The 24945-nt window shown below is 50.9% G+C and overlaps 1 protein-coding gene across 1 annotated transcript in view; it reads left to right on the top strand.

Annotated features, from left to right (window-relative positions):
• The window catches only part of BUB1 (BUB1 mitotic checkpoint serine/threonine kinase), an 851273-nt gene that overhangs the window by 566693 nt on the left and 259635 nt on the right, over window positions 1-24945 (top strand). Inside the window, exon 23 of the mRNA XM_078648762.1 lies at window positions 17803-17980. Coding sequence (XP_078504888.1) covers window positions 17803-17980 — 178 coding nt within the window. The remainder of the gene's footprint in view (window positions 1-17802; window positions 17981-24945) is intronic.

Genomic DNA, 24945 nt, shown 5'->3' with positions numbered 1-24945 from the left:
CGTAGTCCGTTTCAGTATTCCTCCCCGGCAACTTGTGGCTGCCCTCCCCCTCTCCCGCCACCCCAAATGTGTTAACCGCAGTCTGACTTCTGGCAAGCTAGCCAGGGGTGAACCGAGCCTGTATTGGGGAGAGTTCACAATTAACTGTCTGTACTATGGAACCCCAGCGCCACTTATCTGGCACCACGTCTCTGCAGGGATCATCCACTAGCACAGCTCCTTCCCGACCTGAAGGGAAAAGACCACGTCCCGAGTCCATTGTTCTCCAGCCGTCGTGGCCCTGATTCAGTCCTGTTCATCCATTGGGCCTCCATCCGCCTCCTGTTGAACAAGTGGTAGGTCCCCTTTCCGCTCCCTCGCCCACGATTTCAAGGCCTTCTGTAACTCAGCAGGGTCAGTGAAAAAATGCGAGTGGCCCTGCCTATTCACTCTTAGCTTCGCAGGGTACAACATTGCATAATCAAGCCCCATGTCTCTGAGGCGTTTCTTATGGGGGGCGAAATGCTTTCTCGCCTCCTGCACCCTTGCTGTAAAATCCGGAAAAATGGAGATCGCAGAACCCTCGTAATGCTAGTCACCCTTGGCTCGAGCCAACCTAAGTGCCGTGTCTCTGTCCCGGTAGTTTAATAGTTTAGCGATTACTGGCCGGGGGGGGAACCCCGGTTTAGGTTGTGGGCCCAGCGTGCGATGTGCTCTTTCTACGACGAACATCGCGGAGAACACTCAGTCACCTAAAAGGGTAGTAAGCAGTTTCTCTACGAAGAGTTCCATCTTCCCCGTCGATGTCGTCTCCGGAAGGCCGGTGATACGTAGGTTGCAGCGACGTGACCTGGCTTCCAAGTCCTCCGTCTTGTCCTGGAGTGTTTTGATGAGCGTCTCCGCCTGCCTTCTCGCCGTGTCCAACTCCGTCTGGCCTTCCTCCACCTCCGTGATCCGCCGCTCCGCCATGTCGTGGCGTTCCGAATGCTTGTCGAGGCGTTCCGCCATGCGGTCCATCCGGTAGGACATGGCGTCTATCTTGGTTCCCAGCGCCGCGAAATTCGATTGAATATTCTGCTCCATGGAGCGGAGCATAGACTTAATGTCGGTGTCATCCTCTCGTGCTTCAACCGCAAGTGGCTCTGCATCACGCGGCGCCGGGGGGCTTTGTACTGGCAGTCGCCTCTGTGAAAAAGGGAGCTTGCTCTGGGTCCTGTCGCCTTTCCCCATGCTTGGTGGTGTCGTGTGCTTGTCACAGGTGGGAAAGCGCCAGTGACAAGAGGACTGTCCCTGCGCAAATGGGTTACACTTGGTTCTCAGCTGGCGCACTATGAGCACCACCTCAGCCTCCGGCTAGCGTATGGGGGAGGGCCACTCTTCTCAACCAGGACTCAATGCGCTACCCGTCGCCGCAACTCCGGCCTCTACCGAACCAGGAGGTGGGGTTGGACTACCCCCCGATGAAGCAGCCGATCAGTCAATGGAGGGAGACACCGGAGACACCTCAGTCCCAACAGCCAGAACAAACTCCACGTCTCAGTAGATGCACCGTAGAGAGGGGGGGGGGAGGCCGCCCCTAACGCAGCCACCCGCCGCTCCCACACCCTCCTACCGTGAGCGCCACTCGATCCAGGCACTGGTGTTGCAGCCCTCCTCAGTGTCCGTCATGTTCGCGCCATAAAATGGCGGCCCTCTGCGCCCCGGTGAGCCGGGCTCTCCCTTCGCTGTGCGGGCGATCAGCGGTAGCAGGCAGCCGTCTCCGGACACTCAGGATGACGCCCTCCCCTTCCCGCCGCGTCCACTGCGGCCTGTGGTGGAAAAGGGGGGCCCATCCGCGGATGGCGCTCACTCCGTGGCCGCACGTCCACTCACGCACACCGGCCAGGCGGATCACCTGAGACCGCGGTCTTGAGGCCTACTCGCCTCACCGGCAAGCAAGTGTCCAGCCGTCGGACGCGCCCAAGTTGGCCCTCCGCGGTCAGTCCGGACCATTACCCGGGGTGCCGGCAGCAGGTTGGGTGCCGGGGGTTCCGGGAAAAGTGGGTCGATGTAGGATATTGCAGGATTATAGTGGCGGCGCCGGCGGAGCCCGGGAGCTAGGCATCCATTCTCCGCGCTTGCTGGCCACGCCCCGCCAAAGGACAACTGAGGAAGCCTTAGCAGAGGGTTGGATTACCCCGTTGGAATCTCAATTCCTACGGGCAAAACATCCTGTTGTCCCCTATTTCTACACCTTACCTAAGGTGCATAAGGCACAGAGACCACCACCTGGCAGGCCTATTATCTCAGGACAGGGCTCTGTCCTAGAGCCATTGTCTGAATTTGTTGACCATTTTTTTGAGACCCATAGTGCTGACTATGCCCTCTTACTTAAAGGACACAAAAGATGTCCTGCGTCTGTTGCCAGACATTGATTTTAATCAGGAGACCGACATACTTGTCTCCCTGGATGTTGAATCTTTATATACATCCATTCCTCAGGATGATACTCTGAATGCTATCTGTTCCATCTTGAATTCTGTCACCTTGGATACCATAACACCTATTCCTTTCATAATGACGCTAGCAAGAATGGCCATGAAAGAGAATTATTTCAGGTACGAAGACAATCTGTACTTACAAATCTCTGGTACGAGTATGGGTAGTATTTTTGCGCCAAGCCTGGCCAATCTATACGTCCACTCGTTTGAACAACAAGAAGTACTAGTACCCGACAATCCATTTTTATCATCGATCATCTGTTACAAACGGTATATCGATGATATTTTCTTGGTATGGCGAGGAAATGAAGAGTCCCTTGGCAACTTCCATGAGTGGCTGAACAGCCGGAATAAGTTTCTGAGATTCACGATTGAGACGAATAAGGAGAGGATTACCTTCCTGGACCTCTCGATCTTTGCCACCCCTGATGGTCTTCAAAGTGAACTCTTTCGTAAGCCCATGGCAAGGAACTCACTCTTACGTTTCGATAGCCAGCACCCGAGGTCCCTTCGTGAGAACCTCCCTTATGGACAATTTCTTCGGGTCCGCAGAAATTGCTCAACAAATGAGACTTATGACAAACATTCTACAAACCTTTGTCACCAACTACAAGCTAGACACTACCCTAAAACCCTGATTAGACGCTCTCTGAAACGTGCTAGCAATAATAATCGTGATGCCCTCCTGGAGATACCAGTAGAGAAGCCACCATTGACTAGATTGACTTTTGTTAGTACTTTCAATGACAAATCAAACCTAGTGCAGAGAATTGTCAGACGCCACTGGCGCATTCTAAACAGTACCACTGACAAGATTGAACCCCCTTTGTTTGCTTTCAAGCGTTCAAAAAATTTGAAAGACTGCTTGGTACATACCCGCCCACGTGATGTACGAAAGGAGACTAATGAGACTCTGTGGGAGCTGCCACAGGTGCAGGGGCACCACCCATGTGGTGGTTGTTCTATGTGTGGTTTGACACGTAGAACTACTCAAATAGACATAGGAACAGGACGGCCGTGGATACTCAAGCACTTTTCCAATTGCAACAGCTCTAATGTAATATACATTCTGACTTGCCCGTGCAATGAAAGGTATGTGGGGAGGACAACCCGCAAAGTTCGCACTCGCATGCTCGAGCATAAGAGCTCTTTCAAATGTAAAAAAACAGTGTCCAAATTAACCAAACACTTTCTGGAGCAAAACCATAAAGAAAACGAGTTCTGTTGGGTTGTCCTAGAGAAACCCCTTATACCTAATCATGTCAGTGACCCAACACAGTTCCTTTTTCTGAAAGAACAGAAATGGATTTACCAATTACGTCTAGACAGCCAGGGACTCAACGACGAAATCCCTTGGACCACCCTCTAATAATTATGTGAGCATTACTTGCTGATTAATACATATGTGACACCATAACTGTTGGTTTTGGGGTGGTTGGTCTCCTACACATTCCATCACGACAAGGCTACTCTCACATGAGGGTTGGGTCCCTTAGATTAACTACTGATGGGTGGAGCCCCCGTTATCCACCTAAGGGCGGCTAGCTTCACCTGCGTCCTCCCCGCTATATAGACACTAAGTTGTGGCTTGGTGCATTAGTTTGGATTGGTGACGTCTATCACGTTAGTTCCTCACATGTTGCAATCCTAATTAAGATTTTGTTGATTTGCCATGAGAATTATATAGTTACTTGTTTTAGACATTAGCTTACTGGACATGCCTGTACAGGCGTAGATCGCGAAGATTGGATGTCTAGGATGACTTTACGATAATGAACTACAGCTTAGACGAGATTTTCGTCATTTTGTAGTTCCTAAGTCTCGCGCAGCTTAGGAGAGTGCTGCTGCGCATGTGCAAGGCTGGCGCACTATCGCGAGGGGTTGCTTGGTGGAGGACATCGGCGTCTTGAGGCAATGGCGGCGCTGTTCTCGTCAGGCAAATCGGTCAGTTTTAAAACGGCACTCCTCAGTGCTACAAACATTATGCGCGTCGTTTTGGGCGTGTCCCCATGTGGGCTTTTAACCACTTACACATCTCCGTTTCGTTGCCTCCCCCTTACTCAGATACTGTCTGGGGCAACGACGGAGAGGTGAGTGGCTTTGGACTAACGTATTGGTACTGACGCGAGTGTGTGCGTTTGACAATCCGGTTTTGTTCTGTTACTATAGCACTTAGTATCATATTGCTATGGGTGCTTCAATGGGCATTGGACTCATTTGTATGGTTATAAGCTTGGTTTAAACTGAGAGTAAGTAATGCTGTGTTGAGGTAGAGCCAGTTTTCTTGAGTAATTTGCTGAAAGGAGTATAATAGAAATAGAGGCATGACAGATCATCTGTTGGTAGGAGATAACAAACAGGGTTACCAAACCATGGGCTGTATTCCTTCTCTTATGCTTCGTATTTCTTTTAGAGCGTGGCCTCCCTTCCTTCCTGAGTTTGAGTCCAGGTGAGGTGAGGTCTTCTCCCCGGCAGAACAGGGTGAGTGGTACTTTTTGACCTTATATTAAAGTTAGAGGCTGTAGGATTATTTGCACCGTTGATTTTCTGAAATTTGGGGGTGTTTGTGTTTTTTGTAGATCACTTATTGGAACCTTCTGCACGGCGGAGTGCTGAACCCATACGCTGTATCCTTTGTTGGTTATCACATTGGGTCTTATATATTTGTTTTTCACTAAGCAGTAGCAATGTTGTGAACAGGGCCCTGATGAAAACCTTGGGTCCTTCCCAGTTAGGTTGAAACATGTTGGCCAGTAATGCAGTAATTTGCTTCCATACTGCATTTTTGCACTGTTCGTTTTGGTTTTAATTAGGAAGAGAACAGATTTCTAATAAAAGTACTGTTCTGCCCTCTATTCTATTTTACTCTCACCACCTTTCTTTTTTGCACTGCACCTATACCCATCTTTTGTCTATCACTGGTCACTTAGTGCTTGTGGGCATTGACCCCGCTCTACAACAGGGTACATATGGGTCTCAATGATCTAGAGACTTTTTTTCCCTGGAGGATGACCAGATGATAGAATTTGATCATACAAGTGTTTGATGGGAATCCTACGAACCAAGCGGGTTCTTTGTTACAATCACTTACACCTCTTTTGATTTCATTTTATCTTTATCCTACTCCTACTATTGTCTTCCAGTAAGCTTGTGCTATGGAATGAGGGCACTAAGATATCCTATTATTATAGACCCCTAGGTTTTCTTGTGTTTAAAGTATTGTGTTGGGGGCTTAACCTAGGCTTGGTCTCAAAATTCCCCTATGACCCTCCTTCCCTCTTTTTGTAGTAATAAAATAATGCCCCTACTACCTCTGGCACAAATTACTTAACCACAGCAATATTTCCCCCCGTTATGTGGTCTTTGTGTTGCTTTTTTCGCGCTAAAGGACATTTTGCCGCCTGCACTGCAGCTCTTAATCAAACAGCACTGTAGTTGCAGTTGGGGAGGGGGAGCAGGAGTATATGGGGGGAGGGGACAACAAACCCTTGCTTCAATCTAAAAAGAAAGCTGCCTTCATCACGGGGCAAGCACTGGTGTGTTTGCCTCGCTGTGTAAGGTGTGCAAATCTTTCTCTCAAACGCAGCTTGAATTAACATTCAACTATCAGCGTTTTTTTTAATGCAACCCCTTTGTCTTTGTCAGCATGTTAGATTATGAAAATAAACCTTTTCAACTGTCTTCCATTTTCTCCAAACTCAATTTTCCAAGTTTATGTTCTGATAGGAACATGTTTGCCTCCAAAATCGCAATTTTAATTTTTAGCAAAATAAGCAGTCCCAATATCAGCTTTTCATTTTCATTAAGTATGCAAATGCACAAATGCTTCACATGGACAGAATCTTCTTCAGATGCTTAGGCTTTATGTGTAATTGCCATGAATGCTAGCTAATAATACTAATAATACACAGGACACCTTTAATATGCCAATATGCACACCATTGTATTAGACTTCACTGTGCCAAGATTGGAAACAAACCAGTAGGGTGCTCACAAACCGTCAGTCATGGACATTATTATGCCAGAGGCAGCCACCATTATGTCAGTGGTGGACAAAATTCTGTCGATCGTGATCACAAAATGTCAGTGATTTCTCCCAGAATGCACAGTGAGAGCAAGAATACCCAAAATATGCCAAGGAAGACAATTATGGCAGGGCCGTTACTGTTTCAAGAAACGGACACAATTGTCCCAGAGAGTAACCCGGTATGAAGGGGAGCAACACATATTTTTGATGGTCCTTGCTATCAATCGTCGCTTCCAGGGAAAAACACTTCTTATCAGGAACAAACATAATACCAGACACATATATGTACATGCATGCATACACAATGGTGCATATCGGTGTGGCTCAGAAGTGGATCTTGGCTCTGGATCCCATCTCTGCTCTCCTAAGTTTGTGGTTAATCATTCACCCAACTCATACACTTTCATTCTCTGCCTCCTGCTGACCCACTCCAAAGTGACCCTACAATGTCTCCAGCTCTTGCTACTGCTGGCACTCTTCTTACCTGGACAGTTGGCCACACATTGTGAGAGTGGAGCCTACACCAAGTTTAATCCTTTTGTAGATACATGTGGTCACGTTGCTGGTCCTATAGGCTAACAGCTTGTATTTGTCTTAGTGTGAGGCCCTTCCATATGGTTAGGCTTCCACTCAGGGTTTTAAAATGTTCAGTGCTGTAGTCTTTAATGTGCATAAACCCTCTGAATGATGTACTGCGCCGAGCATCCCTTTGGAGAGCTACTTCAAGGGCTTTGGTGAGCTATTAGTAGTTCCTGAGCTACTCCGACACCCATGGACTAGATGTAAAAACAATGCGCCCGACAGTGGATCCCGTCAATCGGCAGCACCCGAGTTGCTATCCCTCCGTTATTCTGACCTCATCTATACTCGAGGATATGTGTGCACACTGTATCACACCCACTGTCACAATGTTATTCCCAACGAAACTCAACAATTTTAAACAAAAGCACAGGTGCCCCACTTCTCAATATACAGGGAAAGCAAATATACAATCTATTCCCAAACAGCAGTGTTCTTCCAAAGTTTCCTTTATTACAGTATCAAAAAGGTTTATAAAAACAAGATCATAAGCATCACTTATTGAAAGTGGCACAGCCAACGCGTTTCGCCCTTGAAGTGGACTTCTTCAGGGCATTAGTTGTTCCCCATATCATATAGGGGTAACTAGGTTGATAGATGTGTGGATCCAATTGCAAGGATCCATAAACAGCAAAGTTTCAACTTCAAATTCTCAATTGGTAGCGATCCATAGTGTGATCTACAATATGATTAGATCTAATCCAAAGACTGCATGTTCATGGGCATAGACAAAGTGTGTCAGCTTATTAGCACTTCCCTCCAAGATTTCTAAATTATTTCTGTTCGTTGGCACTCAGCAATGTGAATGGTTTCCCCATGTATACACAGCATCTGGAGCAGGCTTCCTGCTTCTGTTCTCCGGTTACGATGCCTGGCACCTTGACGAACCCCTGACGGCATGCCTGACAGCACAATATCGGCTGCAGGCTACCAATTGAGGGCGTATTGCCTTAAAAATATATGGGGCATATTGTCGGTTGTGATCTATAGCTTTGCTCCAGATGCTGCGCCTTCAGGCCCCGCAGATTCAGCCTGATCAGGCCTGGCTCCGGATCGGCGTGGTCTACCTTGTGACACCTCCTCTGTTGCCGAATCCATTGGCAACACCCCCGCCCCCTCCGACTCCGGTTGTGTCCCCAACGGACGTCGACCCCAGCCTCACCCTTATTGTGGACACGTAGCCGGCCTGATGTCGGGACCGGCACCGACCGGTACTTTTGTACCCCTGTTCTCCCCTGGTGTTCCCCATTGCCTTGAGTGGCTACCAGAGGAGGGTGAGCAGGTCTGCGAGGGGTCTGTGGACCCTCTAGCTGACCAGATAGAAGAACCGGACTGGAGAGCGGAGTTGGCTGATGCCAGTGGTCTGGACACCTCCCCATCAAACAAGTTCCTGCCCCAGAAGTAGGTCGTGGTTGTTATTCCCACTAGGCCTGCGTCCTATCTTGGATCTCAGGAACGTCAGCCGCTTCCTCCCGAAGGAGACGTTCAAAATGTTGACACAGTTTTATGTCCTGTCTGCCCTCAACCTTGGAGACTGGATGGTAGCATTGGACTTGCAGGATGCTTATTTTCACATCCCTGTCCTGCCGGCCCATCGATGTTACCTACCGTTCACGGTGGGCCATGAGCATTTTACTGTGCCCCCCTTTGGCCTTACCAGCACCCCTCAGGTGTTCATGAAGGTGATGGCGGTGGTCGCAGCTCATCTACACCGATCCGGGGTTCCAGTCTACTCCTATCTGGATGACTGGCTGTTAAAGGTGGGCTCATCCCAGGCTGTCGTCTCCCACCTCCAGACTACAGCCGATCTCCTGCATTCACTGGGGTTCACCATCAATGTGCTGAATTCACACCTGATTCCCTCTCAGAAGCTCCTTTTAATCGGAGCGGTTCTGGACACAGCGCAGTTTGGGGCTTATCCTCCCGATCAGCGAGTCTGGGATATTCGGGCTATGATTCTGATCTTTCATCCTCTATTCCGGGTATTGCTCAGACTGACCCTGAGGCTACTGGGCCTCATGGCCTCCTGCTGGTGCACTATGCCAGGTGACATATGCTGCCTCTGCAGTGGTAACTGAAGTTCCAATGGGCACAGCATCAGGGGAATCGCTCAGATTGCGTCCAGATCTCGGAGGGCGCTGCCCACCAATTGCAGTGGTGGCTAACAAACTGGGATTGAGTCAACGGTAGGTCCCTCTCCCTTATCCAGCCCGAGTTCACAGTGGTGACAGATGCATCTGAAAGAGACACGTTAGTATTAGATTCCTTACCTTAGAATATCCCCAGGCGTCAGACTGGATCCGGAAATTTTTGCGTAGCAGTACCCTTGCGCGTCGGTAGGCGTCGTCTGCGGCTCCGCGTCCGTCGTCGGCGTAGTGGGCGCCGTGATGACGTCGTCGGAGTACTTAGACGCCGCCTCTGCGTGCTGACGTCAGTTCTTCTTTTTTCCGCGCCAGCAAGCGCAGATCTGGAAAAAGCAGTAACCCTAGTCACTTTTTGACTAACTTTTTTGATCCTTTTTGATCCTATTTCGAGTCTCTCGACTCCGACACGGTGCCTTTAGGGATGCCCGGCTTCAAACCTTGTGACGATTGCGACCGGCTGATGTCGGTCACGGATCCTCACCGCGTCTGTTTGTCGTGTTTGGGCGTCGACCACGACGACAAGGCCTGCTCCGACTGCCGGGCCCTCTCTTCGAAAGCCAGGCGGGAGCGGTCCCGTAGGCGCCTCGAACTCCGGCAGTCGGCCCCGCGCCGTGAGAGGTCCCGATCCCATGGGAGGTCGAGAGACAGGTCGCGGGCTCGGAGCCATCACAGCTCCGAGAATAGGCCGCACTCCTCCGGGTCGTAGTCGTCGTCAGGTAAGAGGCACAAGAAGTCCAAGCGGCGTCATCGCTCCTCGGACTCCCCCCCGACGCTCGCGCGATGCGGCCGGGGGTTGGGGTGACACCGCCCACGCGGCTCCGTCGGAGTCGCGGCCGCCGCGTGCAGCTCCACACCCTCCGGTCCCTGGGCTGAACGCGACGCCGGAGGAGGTCGAGCGCTTCCTCATGGCCATGAGGAAACTCTCCTCCGACGGGCTCCGCGGCGCCTTCGGGCCCAGCGGACCCGTCTGGGGGCCCTAGCGGGTCGGCGGCTCCGGCCCCGACGCCGTCGGGTGCTTTGGCCCCGACGCTGCCGACGCCTTCGGGCCCGGCGCCGCAGGTCCCCGTTATCCCAACGCCGCCGGTGCCGAGGGGTCCAGTTGTTCCGACGCCGCCGGCGCCGCAGGATGCCGCTGGTCCTCCTTCGGGATCTGGTTCGTCGCCGGTGGATCTGACGACCTCCCGGGCGTCGGACCCTAATGTGTCGCCTCCGGCGCCGGCCTCGGGCGGCGCCGTCCCCGGTTCCACCTTCGTTCCTGTTCCGGCGTCGGGACGGCCCCGATGGGCGCCGCTCCAGACGCCGGTTGGAGAGTTCTCTCTCTACGAGCAGGCCCCATTGGATGAGAACCCTGAATTTCAGGAGATGGGTGATGAAGAGGACTGGGAGGGGTCTGAGGACCCTCTGACCAGGGAGTGTCAGTCTCATGAGGACTGGACAGGAGACCTTGGGGAGGCCAGTGGCCTGGACACCTCTCCAGACACTGGTTTTGTCTCCCCTCCTTCCGTGGCATCGGAGGAGGGGGCAACTTATAGTGTGGTGCTGATGAGGGCTGCCAAGGCCTTGGGCCTTGAGCTCCCCGTCGCGGCCGTGAGGACTAACCTCCTCACTGAGGTCCTTAAACCGCAGTCAAGCTCGGCCGAGCCTCTGCTGCCTTTTAATGAGGCCTTGACCGACGTTCTGCTGGGCACTTGGTCCAAGCCCGCTACGGGTTCGCCCGTAGATAGGAACGTGGCCAGACGCCACCGCCCAGCCCCGGGCGACCCATGTTTTCTGTCCTCCCACCCTACCCCTGAGAGCCAGGTCATCCAGGCCTCCAATTCCCAGACCGCATTCCTGTCCGCCCCCCCGGACCGGGAATCCAAGAGGTATGACCAGTATGGGAAGAAGATCTTCTCATCACTTAGCCTCGGCCTGCGGTCTTCTAACACCGCCTGCCTCTTGGGACGTTGCACCCACTCTGTGTGGGATAAGGTCGCGGAAGTGCTGCCAGAGTGTCCGTTGGAGGTACGGGCCAAACTCGGCCAAGCCCTTGTGGAGGGCCGGGATGCAGCCAAGTAATCCATCCGGTGTGGGCTGGATACCACTGACTCGCTGGGTAGAGCGATGGCAACGACGGTGGCGGTCAGACGCCACGCCTGGCTGAGGTCCGCCAACTTCTCGGCAGATGTCCAGAACACGCTTATGGACATTCCGTTCGATGGCCGTCGCCTCTTTGGCGACAAGGCAGACCATGCGCTTGAGCGTTTTAAGGACTCCAGGGCTACGGCCAAGTCCTTAGGCCTCTCGGGCCAGCGCCAGCAACCGGCTGCCTATCACTCCTTTCGTGGCCACGGAAGGGGTGCGCCCACACGTGCCGCCAGCCACGCACCGCAGGGCAATACCCAACGCGTTGGCGGCCGTGGGAACCGCCGTCCAGGTGGTCGGGGGCAGCGGCGAGGTCAGTCCACACCTTCCCCCGCAGCATCCGCCTCAAAACCCTCCTAGTCCGTGCTTTCAGGCCCATGTGACGCCAGTGGGGGGCAGGGTTCGCCATCACCACCTCCACTGGCGCACTGTCACATCGGACAGGTGGGTGCTGCAAATCGGCCGAAGGGGCTACTCCCTCCCCTTCGAGGCGACTCCTCCAGCCATGCCACCGCAGAACCACCGTGTATCGGGGGATCACTTGCGACTTCTGCAGGAGGAAGTTACGGCCCTCTTGGCCAAGGGGGCCATCGAGCACGTTCCTGGGCCAGAAGTAGGGTGTGGTTGCTACTCCCACTACTTTCTGGTACCCAAGAAGGGCAAAGGGGGCCTACGCCCTATCTTGGACCTACGGGACGTCAACGGCTTCCTCCGGAAGGGGAAGTTCAAGATGCTGACACTGGCTCAGGTCCTGGCTGCCCTGGACCCAGGAGACTGGATGGTAGCGTTGGACTTGCAGGACGCTTACTTTCATATCCCCGTCCTGCCTGCCCACCGGCGCTACCTGCGGTTCATGGTGGGCCACGAGCACTTTCAGTTTACCGTGCTCCCCTTCGGCCTTACCAGCGCCCCACGGGTGTTCACGAAGGTGATGGCGGTGGTCGCAGCTCATCTGCGCAGGTTAGGGGTTTCAGTCTTCCCCTACCTCGACGACTGGTTGTTGAAGGCGGGCTCGCCCCAGACAGTCGTCAGCCACCTCCAGACGACGGCAGACCTCCTGCACCTGCTGGGGTTCTCCATCAATGTGCCAAAGTCACACCTGTGTCCCTCTCAGAAGCTCCTCTTCATCGGAGCGGTTCTGGACTCGGCGCGGTTTCGGGTTTATCCGCCCGAACAGCGGGTCCGGGATATTCAGGCTCTGATTCCCATCTTTCAGCCGTTATCCCGGGTTTCGGTCAGGTTGACGCTGGGGCTGATGGCCTCCTGCATTCTACTGGTGCATCACGCCAGGTGGTGGATGCGGGCTCTGCAGTGGGACCTGAAGTTTCAGTGGGCCCAGCATCAGGGCAACCTATCCGACCACGTCCTGATCTCGGAGGGCACTGTGAGACAGCTGCAGTGGTGGCTTACGGACCGCGATTGGGTCAGCGGCAGATCCCTCTCCCTTCCCCAACCGGAGCACGTTGTTGTGACGGACGCGTCCCTCCAGGGCTGGGGTGGCCACCTGGGAGAGGCGGAGATCAGAGGCCTCTGGTCTCTGGCGGAGACCCGGCTCCACATCAACCTGTTGGAGCTCAGGGCGATTCGTCTGGCACTGAAGGCATTCCTCCCCTCTGTCCGGGGGAGTGTAGTGCAGGTGTTCACGGACAACACCACCGCCATGTGGTACTGCAACAAACAAGGCGGGGTGGGGTCGTGGATCCTTTGTCAAGAGGCTCTTCGCCTTTGGCAATGGCTGGAACGCCAGGGCGTGACCCTGGTGGCTCAACACCTGGCAGGTTCTCTGAACGCCAGGGCGGACGAGCTCAGCCGTCGGTGCTTGATGGATCACGAATGGCGTCTGAACTCGGATGTGGCGCAAGGCCTCTTTCAGCGATGGGGAGAACCTTGGTTATATCTATTCGCCACCGAAGAGAGCGCGCAATGTCATCGGTTCTGCGCGTTGGAATTTCCAAGGCGGCACTCGCTCGGAGACGATTTTCGTCGCGAGTGGAGTTGCGGTCTGTTGTACACCTTTCCGCCTATACCACTTCTGCCCAGAGTGCTGAAGAAGATCAAGCGCGACCAGGCCCAAGTCATCCTTGTGGCTCCGGACTGGGCCAGAAGGTACTGGTATCCAGAGCTACTCAGTATGTCAGTCGATCCCCCGGTTCGTCTGCCTCTTCAGGAGGACCTTCTGTCGCAGCAGCAGGGGACGGTCCTCCACCCGAACCTGTCCAGTCTCCACCTCCATGCTTGGAGATTGAGCGGCGACAGTTGAGGCCATTTGACTTGCCTCCTGAAGTCTGTAACATCATTCTGGCAGCCAGGCGTCCCTCCACAAAGTCGGTATACGCCTGCAGGTGGAACAGATTTGTGGCATGGTGCACAGCAAAGGCTGTGGATCCTCTTTCTGCCCCTCTTTCTGAGGTTCTTCTCTTCCTTCTTTCTCCTGCCCAGCAGGGCTCTGCTCTGGGCACTATCAAGGGCTACCTTTCTGCCCTTTCAGCCTTTCTCAGGCTACCTGATCAGCCTTCTTTGTTCAAGTCCCCTATTGTTAACAGATTTCTTAAGGGCATCACTCACACGTTTCCTCCTGTTCCGTTTGTGATGCCTCAGTGGGACTTGAACCTGGTTTTGACATTCCTGATGTGCGCTCCCTTTGAGCCACTTCACAACTGTCCTCTTCGCCTTCTGACTTTGAAGACTGCTTTCCTGGTTGCCATCACCTCTGCCAGGAGAGTGAGTGAGCTCCAGGCTCTTTCTTGTACTCCACCTTTCCTTTCTGTCCATCCGGACAAAGTGGTGCTTCGTACCAAACCTTCTTTCCTGCCCAAGGTTGTCACGGCCTTTCACATCAGGCAGTCCATCACCTTGCCTACCTTCTTCCCGCCACCGCATCCCTCTAAAGAGGAAGAGCGGCTCCACCGTCTGGACCCAAAACGTGCGCTCTCATTCTATTTGGATCGCACACGCCAGTTCCGGGTGGATGACCAGCTCTTTGTTGGTTACGTGGGCGCTAAGAAGGGGAAAGCGGTGAACAAGAGGACCATCTCCCGGTGGATCATCCTGTGTATTCAGGCATGCTACTCCTTGGCTAGGAAGGAGCCCCCGGTTGGACTGCGGGCTCATTCTACCCGAGCGACGGCGACCACCACTGCCCTGGGCAGGGGTGTGCCCTTACAAGACATCTGTCAGGCAGCTACGTGGGCATCGCTGCTCACGTTTGCAAGACACTACTGCCTGGACAGTCAAGTCCGGAGGGATGGCTTCTTTGGCCGTTCCGTCCTCCAGGACTTTCTGGTGTGATTATTGGTTCGCAGACCCACCACCGGGGTTGGTATTGCTGGGGTATCTATTCTAAGGTAAGGAATCTAATACTAACGTGTCTCTTTCAGATGCACAAGTTACTACTTGTGTAACGATATATCTGTAAGAGACATTAGTTAGTATTAGATTCCTTACCGACCCACCCATCCTCCCCGTTCTGCGAACCAATATCTAGGGTTAGGGTTCGCCCCTTCAGGGCCCTAGTTTCAATGGCACCAGTGTTGGTTTTTAACATGGCTCTGCGTTTCTGGCGCGGAAAAGCTGTGTCTAAGAACTGACGTCAGCACGCAGAGGCGGCGTCTAAGTACTCCGACGACGTCATCACGGCGCCCACGACGCCGGCGACGGACGCGGAGCCGCAGACGACGCCTACCGACGCGCAAGGGTACTGCTACGCAAAAAGTTCCGGATCCAGTCTGACGCCTGGGGATATTCTAAGGTAAGGAATCTAATACTAACTAATGTCTCTTACAGATATATCGTTACACAAGTAGTAACTTGTGCATCACTTCTGGGGTGGGCAGCCACATGGGAGATGCGTAAATCAGAGGCCTCTGGTCTCTAGCAGAGTCCGGGCTCCATATCAACCTTCTGGAGCTTTGGGCGATCTGTCCTGCACTGAAGTCCTTCATTCCTTCCTTCTGCCAAGTGGGGAGAGTAGTGCAGGTGTTCATTGACAACACCACCCCATGTGGTACTGCAACAAACAGGTTGAGGTGGGGTAGTGGACCCTCTGTCAGGAGGCACTTTGTCTCTTGAAGTGGCTGGAACGTTAGGGCATGTTCCTGGTGGTTCAACAACTGGCAGGTTCTCTGAACGCCAGGGCGGATGTACTCAGCTGCCTGTGCATGATGGATCCCGAATGGCGTCTTCACTCAGAGGTGGTGCAAGGTCTCTTTCAGCAGTGGGGAGAGCTTAGGTTAGATCTATTCGCCACCAAAGAGAATGTGCAATGTCAGCTGTTCAGCGCGTTGGAATTTCCAAGGCGGCACTCACTAGGCAACGCTTTTCGTCACGAGTGGAGTTGCACTCTTCTATACAACTTTCCGCCTATACCACTTCTGCCCAGAGTGCTGAAGAAGTTCAAGTGCGACCGGGCCCAAGTCATTCTTGTTGCCTCAGACTGGGCACGAAGAGTCTGGTATCCCGAGCTTCTGCACATGGCCATCGATCCTCCGATCAGCCTGCCCATTCGAGAGGATCTTCTGTCGTAGCAACGGAGGACGGTCCTCCACCTGAACCTGTCCAGCCTCAATCTCCTTGCGTGGAGATTGAGCGGCAACAGTTGACAGCTTTCGACCTTCCTCCTGAAGTCTGTAACGTTATCTTGGCAGTCACACGTCCCACCACCAAAACGGTATAAGCCTGTAGATGGAACAATTGTGTGGTAGGTTATCCTCTTCATTCTTTCTTTAGCCCAGCAGGGCTCTGCTCTGGGTACTTTGAAAGGCTATCTTTTGGCTTCCTGATCAACCTTCTCTTTTCAAGTCCTCTATTGTAAGTTGCTTCCTTAAGGGCAGTACTCACTTGTTTCCTCCAATTCCTTTTGTAATGCCCCAGTGTGACTTGAACCTGGGTCTGACCTACCTTGTGTGCTCCTTTCGAGCTGCTGCATAACTGTCCTCTCAGACTTTTAACTCTTAAAACTGCCTTTTTGGTTGCCATCACCTCTGCTCGCAGGGTGAGTGAGCTTCATGCTCTTTCTTCCAAACCTCCATTCCTGGGTGTTCATCCGGACAAAGTTGTCCTTTGCTCTAGGCCTCCTTTCCTTCCCAAAGTAGTTACCTCTTGCCACATAGGGCAGTCCATCACTTTGCTAACCTTCTTCCTGTCCCCGCATCCTTCTAAAGAGGAGGAGAGGCTCCACCGTCTGGATCCAAAACGTGTGCTTTCCTTCCATCTGGATCCCACAAAGCAATTCCAGGTCTTCGTTGGCTATGTGGGCACCAAAAAAGGTCGGGCGTGCAAAAGCGGACCATCTCACGATGGGTCGATCTTTGCATCAAAATCTGTTATTCCTTGGCAAAGAAGGAACCTGCAGTGTGACTGCGCACCCATTCCACCAGGGCTATTGCAGCCACTACTGCTTTGGGACGTGAAGTCCCTCTTCATGACATCAGCCATGCAGCCACATGGGCTTCATTGCACATGTTCACCAAACATTACTGCCTGGACAGCCAAGTCCGGAGAGACTGCTTCTTTGGCCGTTCAGTTCTCCAGGACTTTCTGTTGTGAACTTAGTTCGCAGACCCACCTCCGGGGTTGGTATTGCCTGGGTATCTATTAGAAGGTGAGGAATCCATAACTAATAGTCTCTTTCAGATGAACAAGTTACTTACCTTCGGTAACAATATATCTTCAAGAGACATATATTAGTTATGGATTCCTCACCGCCCCACCCATCCTCCCCGTTCTTCAAACTGATTTCTAGGGTAAGGTACTCCTTTTCAGGGCCCTAGTTGTGTGCACCAGTGGTCAGTGTCTTGCATGGCTCTGCGAATCTGGCGTTGAATGTAGTGTAAAGAACTGACGTCAGCGTGCAGGGGCGGCATCTAAGTAGATACTGCAACGTCATTCCGGCAATGCCAACGACGAACCTGGAGTCGACCGCTGCCACCCACCGACGTGAAGGGGTACTGCTGAAGAAAAATTATCCTGATCCAGTTTGAGGCCTGAAGCCAATTCTAAGGTGAGGAATCCATAACTAATATATGTCTCTTACAGATATATCGTTACCGAAGGCAAGTAACTTGTTCATTTGGTAAGGTCTGTTCAGATGTATAGTGTTCTTACTCATCAAATGATCACCCTCCTTGCCAAGGCAACAGGCATAGCCTACCTGTTCACTTGACTGGTCCAAAAACCTAAATAAACCTGATGTAATATGTATTCTTGAAAAGGAGAATTTAGACTAATGGACTAATGTGACTTATAAACTTGACAGTGTACACTGAAAGGATATTCTGAAAATAGCCTAGTGCACTTGTAACATGAAGAACTGTGTTCATTTTGAGGACCAAGGCTTCAATAAGACTGTTAGATATCAGTCTTTTTAAGTTTAGATTTGCGGTATTCTCCTATTGCAAAAGGCATGTAATTGTAATTCGATTGTTTGCATGAGTGTTATGTTCGTACCTGACATTGCTGTTTTCCATTTTAGGCTGATTTTCCTGCTACAGATTTTTTATCAGATAACACAGTTTTGTATTATTTTTGTGATAAAACACTGGCACCAAATCCCAATTGTTCTGGAGACTTTGCATCTGCAGCTGCTCGGGTTTCATCTACACCATTCAATGGAATAGCACTTCAGCCTGGGCAGATTCTAGAGAATAAAGGTGAGCTATGAAGTAGGCCAACAGAAGTGATTGTTTTCAATTTGCTGAAGTTAATGATCTGTTTACTGCCACATGCACTCCTAAAAGCATAACAGCGCTAACCTATGGCATTTTAAAGCACTAATTTGCAGCCCAGAAAAGACTGTTTTTTAGCATATACTCATAGCTGTGTGGTATGTGTAGCAATATTTATGAAGGTTTTTTCATTGTGATATGGTGTTATGATTCTAGCTTGCGCTATCATTTAAACATTTTGCCTAGCTCACAGTTCATCAGATGTTGAGTTCTCTATATTGGAGATTGATGCTGCATTAAAGGCTTTGCCAACTGGTAAGGCAGCAGGTGAGGATGCTATACCTCTGGAGTTCTACAAGGTATTTAAGCATTTAACAGCTGTGGAATTCTTCGAGATAGCTCAACCCATTTATATTGCGGGAGATATCCCAGATACAAGGAATTCTATCAATATTACTGTATTTAAAAAAAAAAAAAAGATAAGCCTTCAGAGGATATTTGTATTTGTATTTGTAGGGTATTTATAGAGCGCGACGTTCGCTCCGGAGGGAGCATCTTGGCGCTTAGAAACCTAAATGAACCAGTCCGAGAGGATTAGATGGAAGCTTTGGAGTAGTCGTCCGGGAGATTGAAGATCCATGTCTTTAGAAGCTTTCTAAAGGGTTTTTCCTGGGTTTGTTGTTTAAGAGTTTTGGGTAGTTTGTTCCAAGCTTTAGTTGCAAGGAAACTGAGGGTCTTCTCACCCTTCGTTTTCAGATTGTATTTCGGGAGAAGGATGAGATTGTCAGCGGTTGAACGAAGGTGACGGCTGGGCACGTAGTGGGGAAAGCGCCTGGTGAGGTATTTAGGGCCTGTCTTGTTGTAGGCACGAAAGGCTGTGACCAGGATTTTAAAAAGAATCCTTTTGTGAAGGGGGAGCCAGTGAAGTGAACGAAGCGCTGCAGAGATAGATGATCTGCGAGGTAGGCCTAGGACGAGACGGGCGGCTGTGTGAAGTACGCTCTGCAGTTTTAAGATGGTGCTCTTTTTGACTCCTGCGAGCAAGCCGTTGCAGTAATCCAATCGTGAGATTATGAGTGCGATTGTCACCGTCTTTCTGGCATCGATGGGGAGAAAGTCGAAAAACTTTCTCAGAGATCTGATCGTTCCGAAGCATTTACCTGCGACGGTTCTGGCATGCTGGTCAAAGGAGAGTTCGGAGTCAAAGATGACGCCGAGATTCCTGGCCGATGATACTGTCTGGGGAGGGGCAACAGAATTATCCGGCCACCAGAGTGCTGGACAAAAGGAGATATTGTGCCGATCGGGAGGATCTCCGTTTTGCTCGAATTGCATTTCAGGTGGTTATTGTCCATCCATCGAAATACTTCGGTCAGGCAGTGTTTCAGGTTGAGTTCAGCTTTGGTAGATAGTTTGTCCAGTGGCACAATGAGTTGTGTATCATCGGCATACGAAGTGACAGGTATGCCGAATGATTCTATCAAATTAAGGAGGGGAATGAGGTAAACGTTAAAAAATATTGGATCATATCGTCCCATATCTTTGATCAACAGAGATGCAAAATGGTTTACTAAGATCTTGGCCATGTGTTTAGCCCTCGTAATCTCCTTCTTCGTCTCCTCACAACAACATGAGTTTGTTTCAGGTAGATATACCACCAGTCATACCAACACAGTAATTACAGCTTTCGAGGTTGCTGGGAGGCTCAACATTAATATGCGTATGATTCGCTTAGATGCAGAAAAAGCCTTTGACCTTGTTGCTTGGGACTTTATTTGAAGTACAATGAGGGCCTTTGGTGTCATCGAAAGATATATTAATCTGAGCCATTCCTTGATTAAAACACCCAGGGCAAGTGTAGTTCTCGCAGGTACCTGCTCTAACCAATTTCAGATAACCTGAGGCACCCATCACAGGTGCCCGCTCTCCCACCTTTTGTTCGCTATGTGCATAGAGCCCTATCTGCTGTCACTCTGTAGGAATGCAGGTATTCAACCTCTGATTGTTGGAGAGCAACAACAGAAATTCGCTGCATATGCAGACTATGTGGCAGTTTTCTCCTCCAATCCATTAATAGCAACCAAACATGTTGCCAATGAGGCCGCCAGGGGTGGCATTGTATCTGGGTACAAACTTAATATATCTAAAACCCAGATGCTTCTGAATTTTAAGCTGGATTCCCCTTCCCGAGGGGAAACTATTACAGCAGTTTGTCTGGGTATCAAGTTATGCCCTGAGGTTTTCAATATTATAAAATTGAACTACGAACCCCTGTTAGCTGTGGTCATTTACAAATTAAAATCCTGGAACAAGCTACCACTAATTATTATCAGTAAAACTAACATCATCTGTAGGAAAGTGCCCCTTTTTGCAAGGTTACTTCCTAACCTTTTGCCAGATACCTGATACCAACTTGACTGAGCGTGTGCTGGGATTCTGCTAACCAGGCCCCAGCACCTGTGTACATTCTCTAAACTGAACCTTTGTTAGCCACAATTGTCATACCTCTGGGCCAGCTGTAAGTTCCTTGTGAAAGGAACCCCTGGTACCTAGGGCCTTGTGGCTAGCGAGGGCGTCTGAGAGCTGCAGCATGCATTATTCCACCCTCAGAGACCCGTCCACATAACACCCCCACCCTGCCGTTGCAGGCTCAGTGTTTTGGTGCCGACCAAACTAAAGAGTCGACATGGCATACATCCATGGCTCATTATTACTGCTTGTGGCATGGGCAAGTCACCGCTGTAGTAGTGAAGAACCGGGTTATTTAAGACCCAGCGGCGCCAGGGGAAACGCCCTAGTCTCCGGGTCCACCTGTCTTAGAGTACTGAGACACGGGTGATTCTTGGTGACGTCAAAGATATATTTTATTGGCTGCAGCCTGTAACAGAGATCCTAGAAGTACAACACGGTGTATGTTCTCGGGAGACTGCTCTCTTTACAAAACCAGTCATCCCTTTTTATACCAAAAATCATGCTTCAGGCAAATATTCCTAATTTACAGTTGACCACTCACATGTTTTAACAGAAAGAAAAGGCAGGATCATGATGACAAGCCCATTTTTCAGTTTGTCCAGCCCATAACCAGTTATTGGTCAAACCCAACATTCTTCATCAGGCAGGTCGATCGAACCCACCATAAAAACGGGCACATCCCCATCGTAAACGGATCATAAAGAAAGGAGCAGAGACAGGTGTGAGCAAGATAAGACATAGTTATGCGCAATAAAAGGTTTGATGGTGTTTTGTGTCTCGATCCGTAATCTTGATCAGCTACCGGGAAAGGGACTGGTTTAACAAGTTTGGCTTCAGGCAAGAGGGTCGCTCGCTCAGGTCATTCAGAAGACAGCTAATGTGTACGTGTGTTTGGAGACTCGTTCGGCCACTGTCACCGGCCTATGTGAGGGCAACCACAAAATGGCTGCCATACGCAAGATGGAACCCGAGTGTTCAGAACGGACTCCCTTATTTCATGGTGATCTCGTCACTCGAATGGGACGAAAATACCCACACATCTAGCACTCGCCATATTCGGTCTGCTGATAGCAAAATCGTCATGATACGAAGACTTTTATAACAAGGTTCAGAATTTCAATACCTCAGTAGGCCTTACAGCCCTAAAGGCAGGGTGCACCATACCACAGGTGAGGGTATCGCTGCATGAGTACTATGCCCCTACAATGTCGGTGCCATTCACAGACATTGTAAGTGCAGTGAAGCCATTTTGAGTACATGGACTTGGAGTTTGTCAACACAAACTCTGCAACTCCATGATGGCTTTGCTGATGTCTGGGAAGTTTAGTATCAAACTCACCAGCACATTAAAACCACTCTGATGCCAATGTTAGATTTAATGAAAAGTCCACACAGAGGGCATATTAGAGATACCTCCAGAAAAACAACCAACCTCTAGTGTGGATCCCGACTCACTCCCATCCAACAGCCACCACCATACAGGTTGCCTGGCCCCTGGGTAGAGAGCCCTCTGCTCTCTGGGTCTGGGAACAAAGCACATCCTGGGCAGAGGTGTCATGCCTCCTCCGCTAGGATGGGCAGGGTCCCAGAAGAGGGAGTTTCAAAGGCCTGCTACCTTGTTAGCTCCCTCAGCCTTTTGCTGCTAATAGCAACTGGCTCCCACCAGTTCTGACCCGCGTTTTGGGTGCAAGAACCAGCAACAAAATCTAGGCAAGAAGGGAGGTGTGCCCATCTTTGCCAACCCCACCTCTCAGGTGGGGGAGGCGAGGTGAAGCCCACATCCTAGTCCCTGACATCTTGTAGGTGAGGGGACCCCTCCAATCAGGAAGAGTTATGCCCACCCTCCCACTGGAGGTTGGCATACTAGGGGATGTAGATACCCCAGCGAAGGGACCCATTGGTCTCAACCTGCACACCCCTTTAACGCCGCTAAATCATCTTCTTTAGGGGCAACCTTAAACCTTGCCTTTTCAGATTTGTTGTGACAAGAAGAAATACCGAAGAGCCATGCTGCAGAAGAGGAGAACAACTGCTTTGGCCTTAGCCCTACAAACTAAACCTGGTGTGTCCTTCTGCCAGCAGCCTCCAAGAACCCCGGGACCTGCCCTACCTTGCTAAAGAACTCTGATCTCCTGTGGACACCAGATTTGTCCAACACAAGCCAGGACTCCATATCTAGCCCAATCTGCAAGTCCTCCCCATTCTGCATCCCACGGCCGGAGTCAGAGTGGCCCAACACCCAGCAAGGTCCTGACCAGTGTTTCAGTGTTGGACGGCCTTCCTTGACCTTCTCCTTAACCCCTGCAGCCGCAACCCTAAGGGTCACCGTGACCGGAACCGGTGAGAAGAACCTGGAATAAAAGGACACCACTGCAACCGCAGCTCCTAAGTCCAGAGGTGCCTGACAGGTGTCCTGGTGTCCAGCAACTCTTCGTCTTTATCCTCCAGTCATTGATTCACTTCGTCCAGTCTTCTGGCTCCACCCTGCTGTCCATTTCCGCGACTGACATCCTCCATAGGAAAGCATAGGCTCCCGACACCTCCTGAGCACCCTGCACCCGGTCTCCTTTGCGCCGCTGGTGGTGTGGGCTTGCTGCTAACCTGGCACCCCCTATGCCCTGACCTTAACGCTAGGAGCTTGGCTCCCGAGACAGTGGCCTGCCTGTGAGCAGCCCCCAACCGAGGTGCTCCCTTGCCCCATTGGCTAACCTCAACACTCTGCACCTGGCCGACCAAGTGCCGCTGGTGGTTGCCCTTGAGTGCCAACCTGAACCTTGGTTCTACCCCCAAAACTCCAATCCTGAAATCATTTTACCTACCTGTAAACACAACACTTTGTTTTCTCCATAGGACTGAATGGTGGGTTTTCTCAGAAAAAAGTCTTGTACGGCAACCTAAATTAACTTAGTGCCTTACAAGGGTTAACTTGTTTGTCAATGGCCTGTGTTGCTTAAACTGTGTTAGGAGTGTGTTCCATGCTAAGCTAGAAAATAAATCACGAAGTAATCTAAAAGTAATCACAAAGTAATTTCAAATATTATTAAACAGTTTATAAATCGTTTTCTCAACTGTAAAAGCAATCTGAATTTCTAATGAATACATCTGGCAGTGGATTCCTCACCTTGATTCCTCACCTAGTGAATATCCCCTGTGCCAGCAGCATTCGGAATTTTTTTGTAGCTCTCCACGAGGACGACGTCACAATAGCATGGCTCCGCTGATGTCACTGGAGCCATAAAAGAGCCTCGTTGGCGTGATGACGTCAGTTACCTTTTTTCCGCAGCGTCGACGCTAACTGTTTTTTGGGCATCTCCGTGGTTTTGTAGTTTCAATGTGTTTCTGGCTTGCTTTTCTTGTATCTTTTTTGAAGATGTCTTCAAGGAAGTCTGGTTTCAAGCCCTGTAGAGAATGTGTGGGACATATGTGTATTACAGACCCCGCACGAGGATTGGGTTTGGTGCCTTTCATCGGATCACAATGTCGAGGGTTGCTCTTGCTGTCACAAGGAGAGAGAGGCCAAATTATTCATGGCTAAGATGGGAAAAGACAAGAGAGGTCGAAGAAGATCGAGATCGAAGTCGACTTCGGGTCATGCTTCGAAGTCAAAGAAGCATAAGCAAAAGAAGAGACACAGCTCTCGACGCCGATCAGACAAGGCTTCGGCTCTGAAGACTGCTTTGCCAGCACCTCAACATCATAAGGACTTCGTCTCTCCATCACCTCAATGCTCAATTCAAGGTACTCCTGTTCGTTCGGATTCGCCTGAAGCTTCTCCAGTGCATTCTCCAACGTTGGCTCAGTCTCCTGTTCCAGTGAATGAAGCTCAGGATCCAGATGAAACAGTGGCTCTATTGGCTCCACCGCCGGCACCGACTGGCCCGACTCCGGTAATGCCTCAGCCTGAGAATGTCCTGGGGCCCTACACACCTTTTCCTGGACCGGGTACTGATCGATCACATTACTTGAATGCAAGGTATGGAGTCTTTACGAGAGCTATGTACCCCTCTAGAGCACCTTTAGGTCCCATGGGTCCAATGGCCTTTAATCTGGGAGTTCCTCAGGCTTTCGCTCAGGCTTCCTCTATGCCGTTTCTTCCAGCAGCTCCGTCCTGGCATTTCCCGGCGCCATATCCTTCATCTCCGGTGCCGTCAGCTCGACCTCGTTTCACCGGATCCAAGTTAGGCACCGGATCTGACGCCGGGGCCGAGCATAAGGTCGAGGCGAGAGGCACAGAGTTTTGGAAGGACAGTGCTATCAGAAGTAGAAATAGAGGAAGGTGAGTTTGAAGAGTCGGAAGACTTAGTTGAGGGATTGAAGGAGGCAAGTGGACTGGATACATCCCCGGAGTGGGAACTTTCTCCCTCTACAGATATTCCTTCTCAGGATGTGGCTCCTTACCTCACAGTTATTAAGAAGGCAGCAGAACTTTTAGATCTTAAGCTTCCAACAGCTGAGTAGAAGTCTAATATTTTAACTGA

The sequence above is a fragment of the Lissotriton helveticus genome, chromosome 6 (genome assembly GCF_964261635.1).
Source record: "Lissotriton helveticus chromosome 6, aLisHel1.1, whole genome shotgun sequence".
Classification (NCBI taxonomy): domain Eukaryota; kingdom Metazoa; phylum Chordata; class Amphibia; order Caudata; family Salamandridae; genus Lissotriton; species Lissotriton helveticus.
The sequence above is the reverse complement of the archived record's forward strand: the minus strand, read 5'-3'. Positions and strand labels throughout refer to the sequence as shown.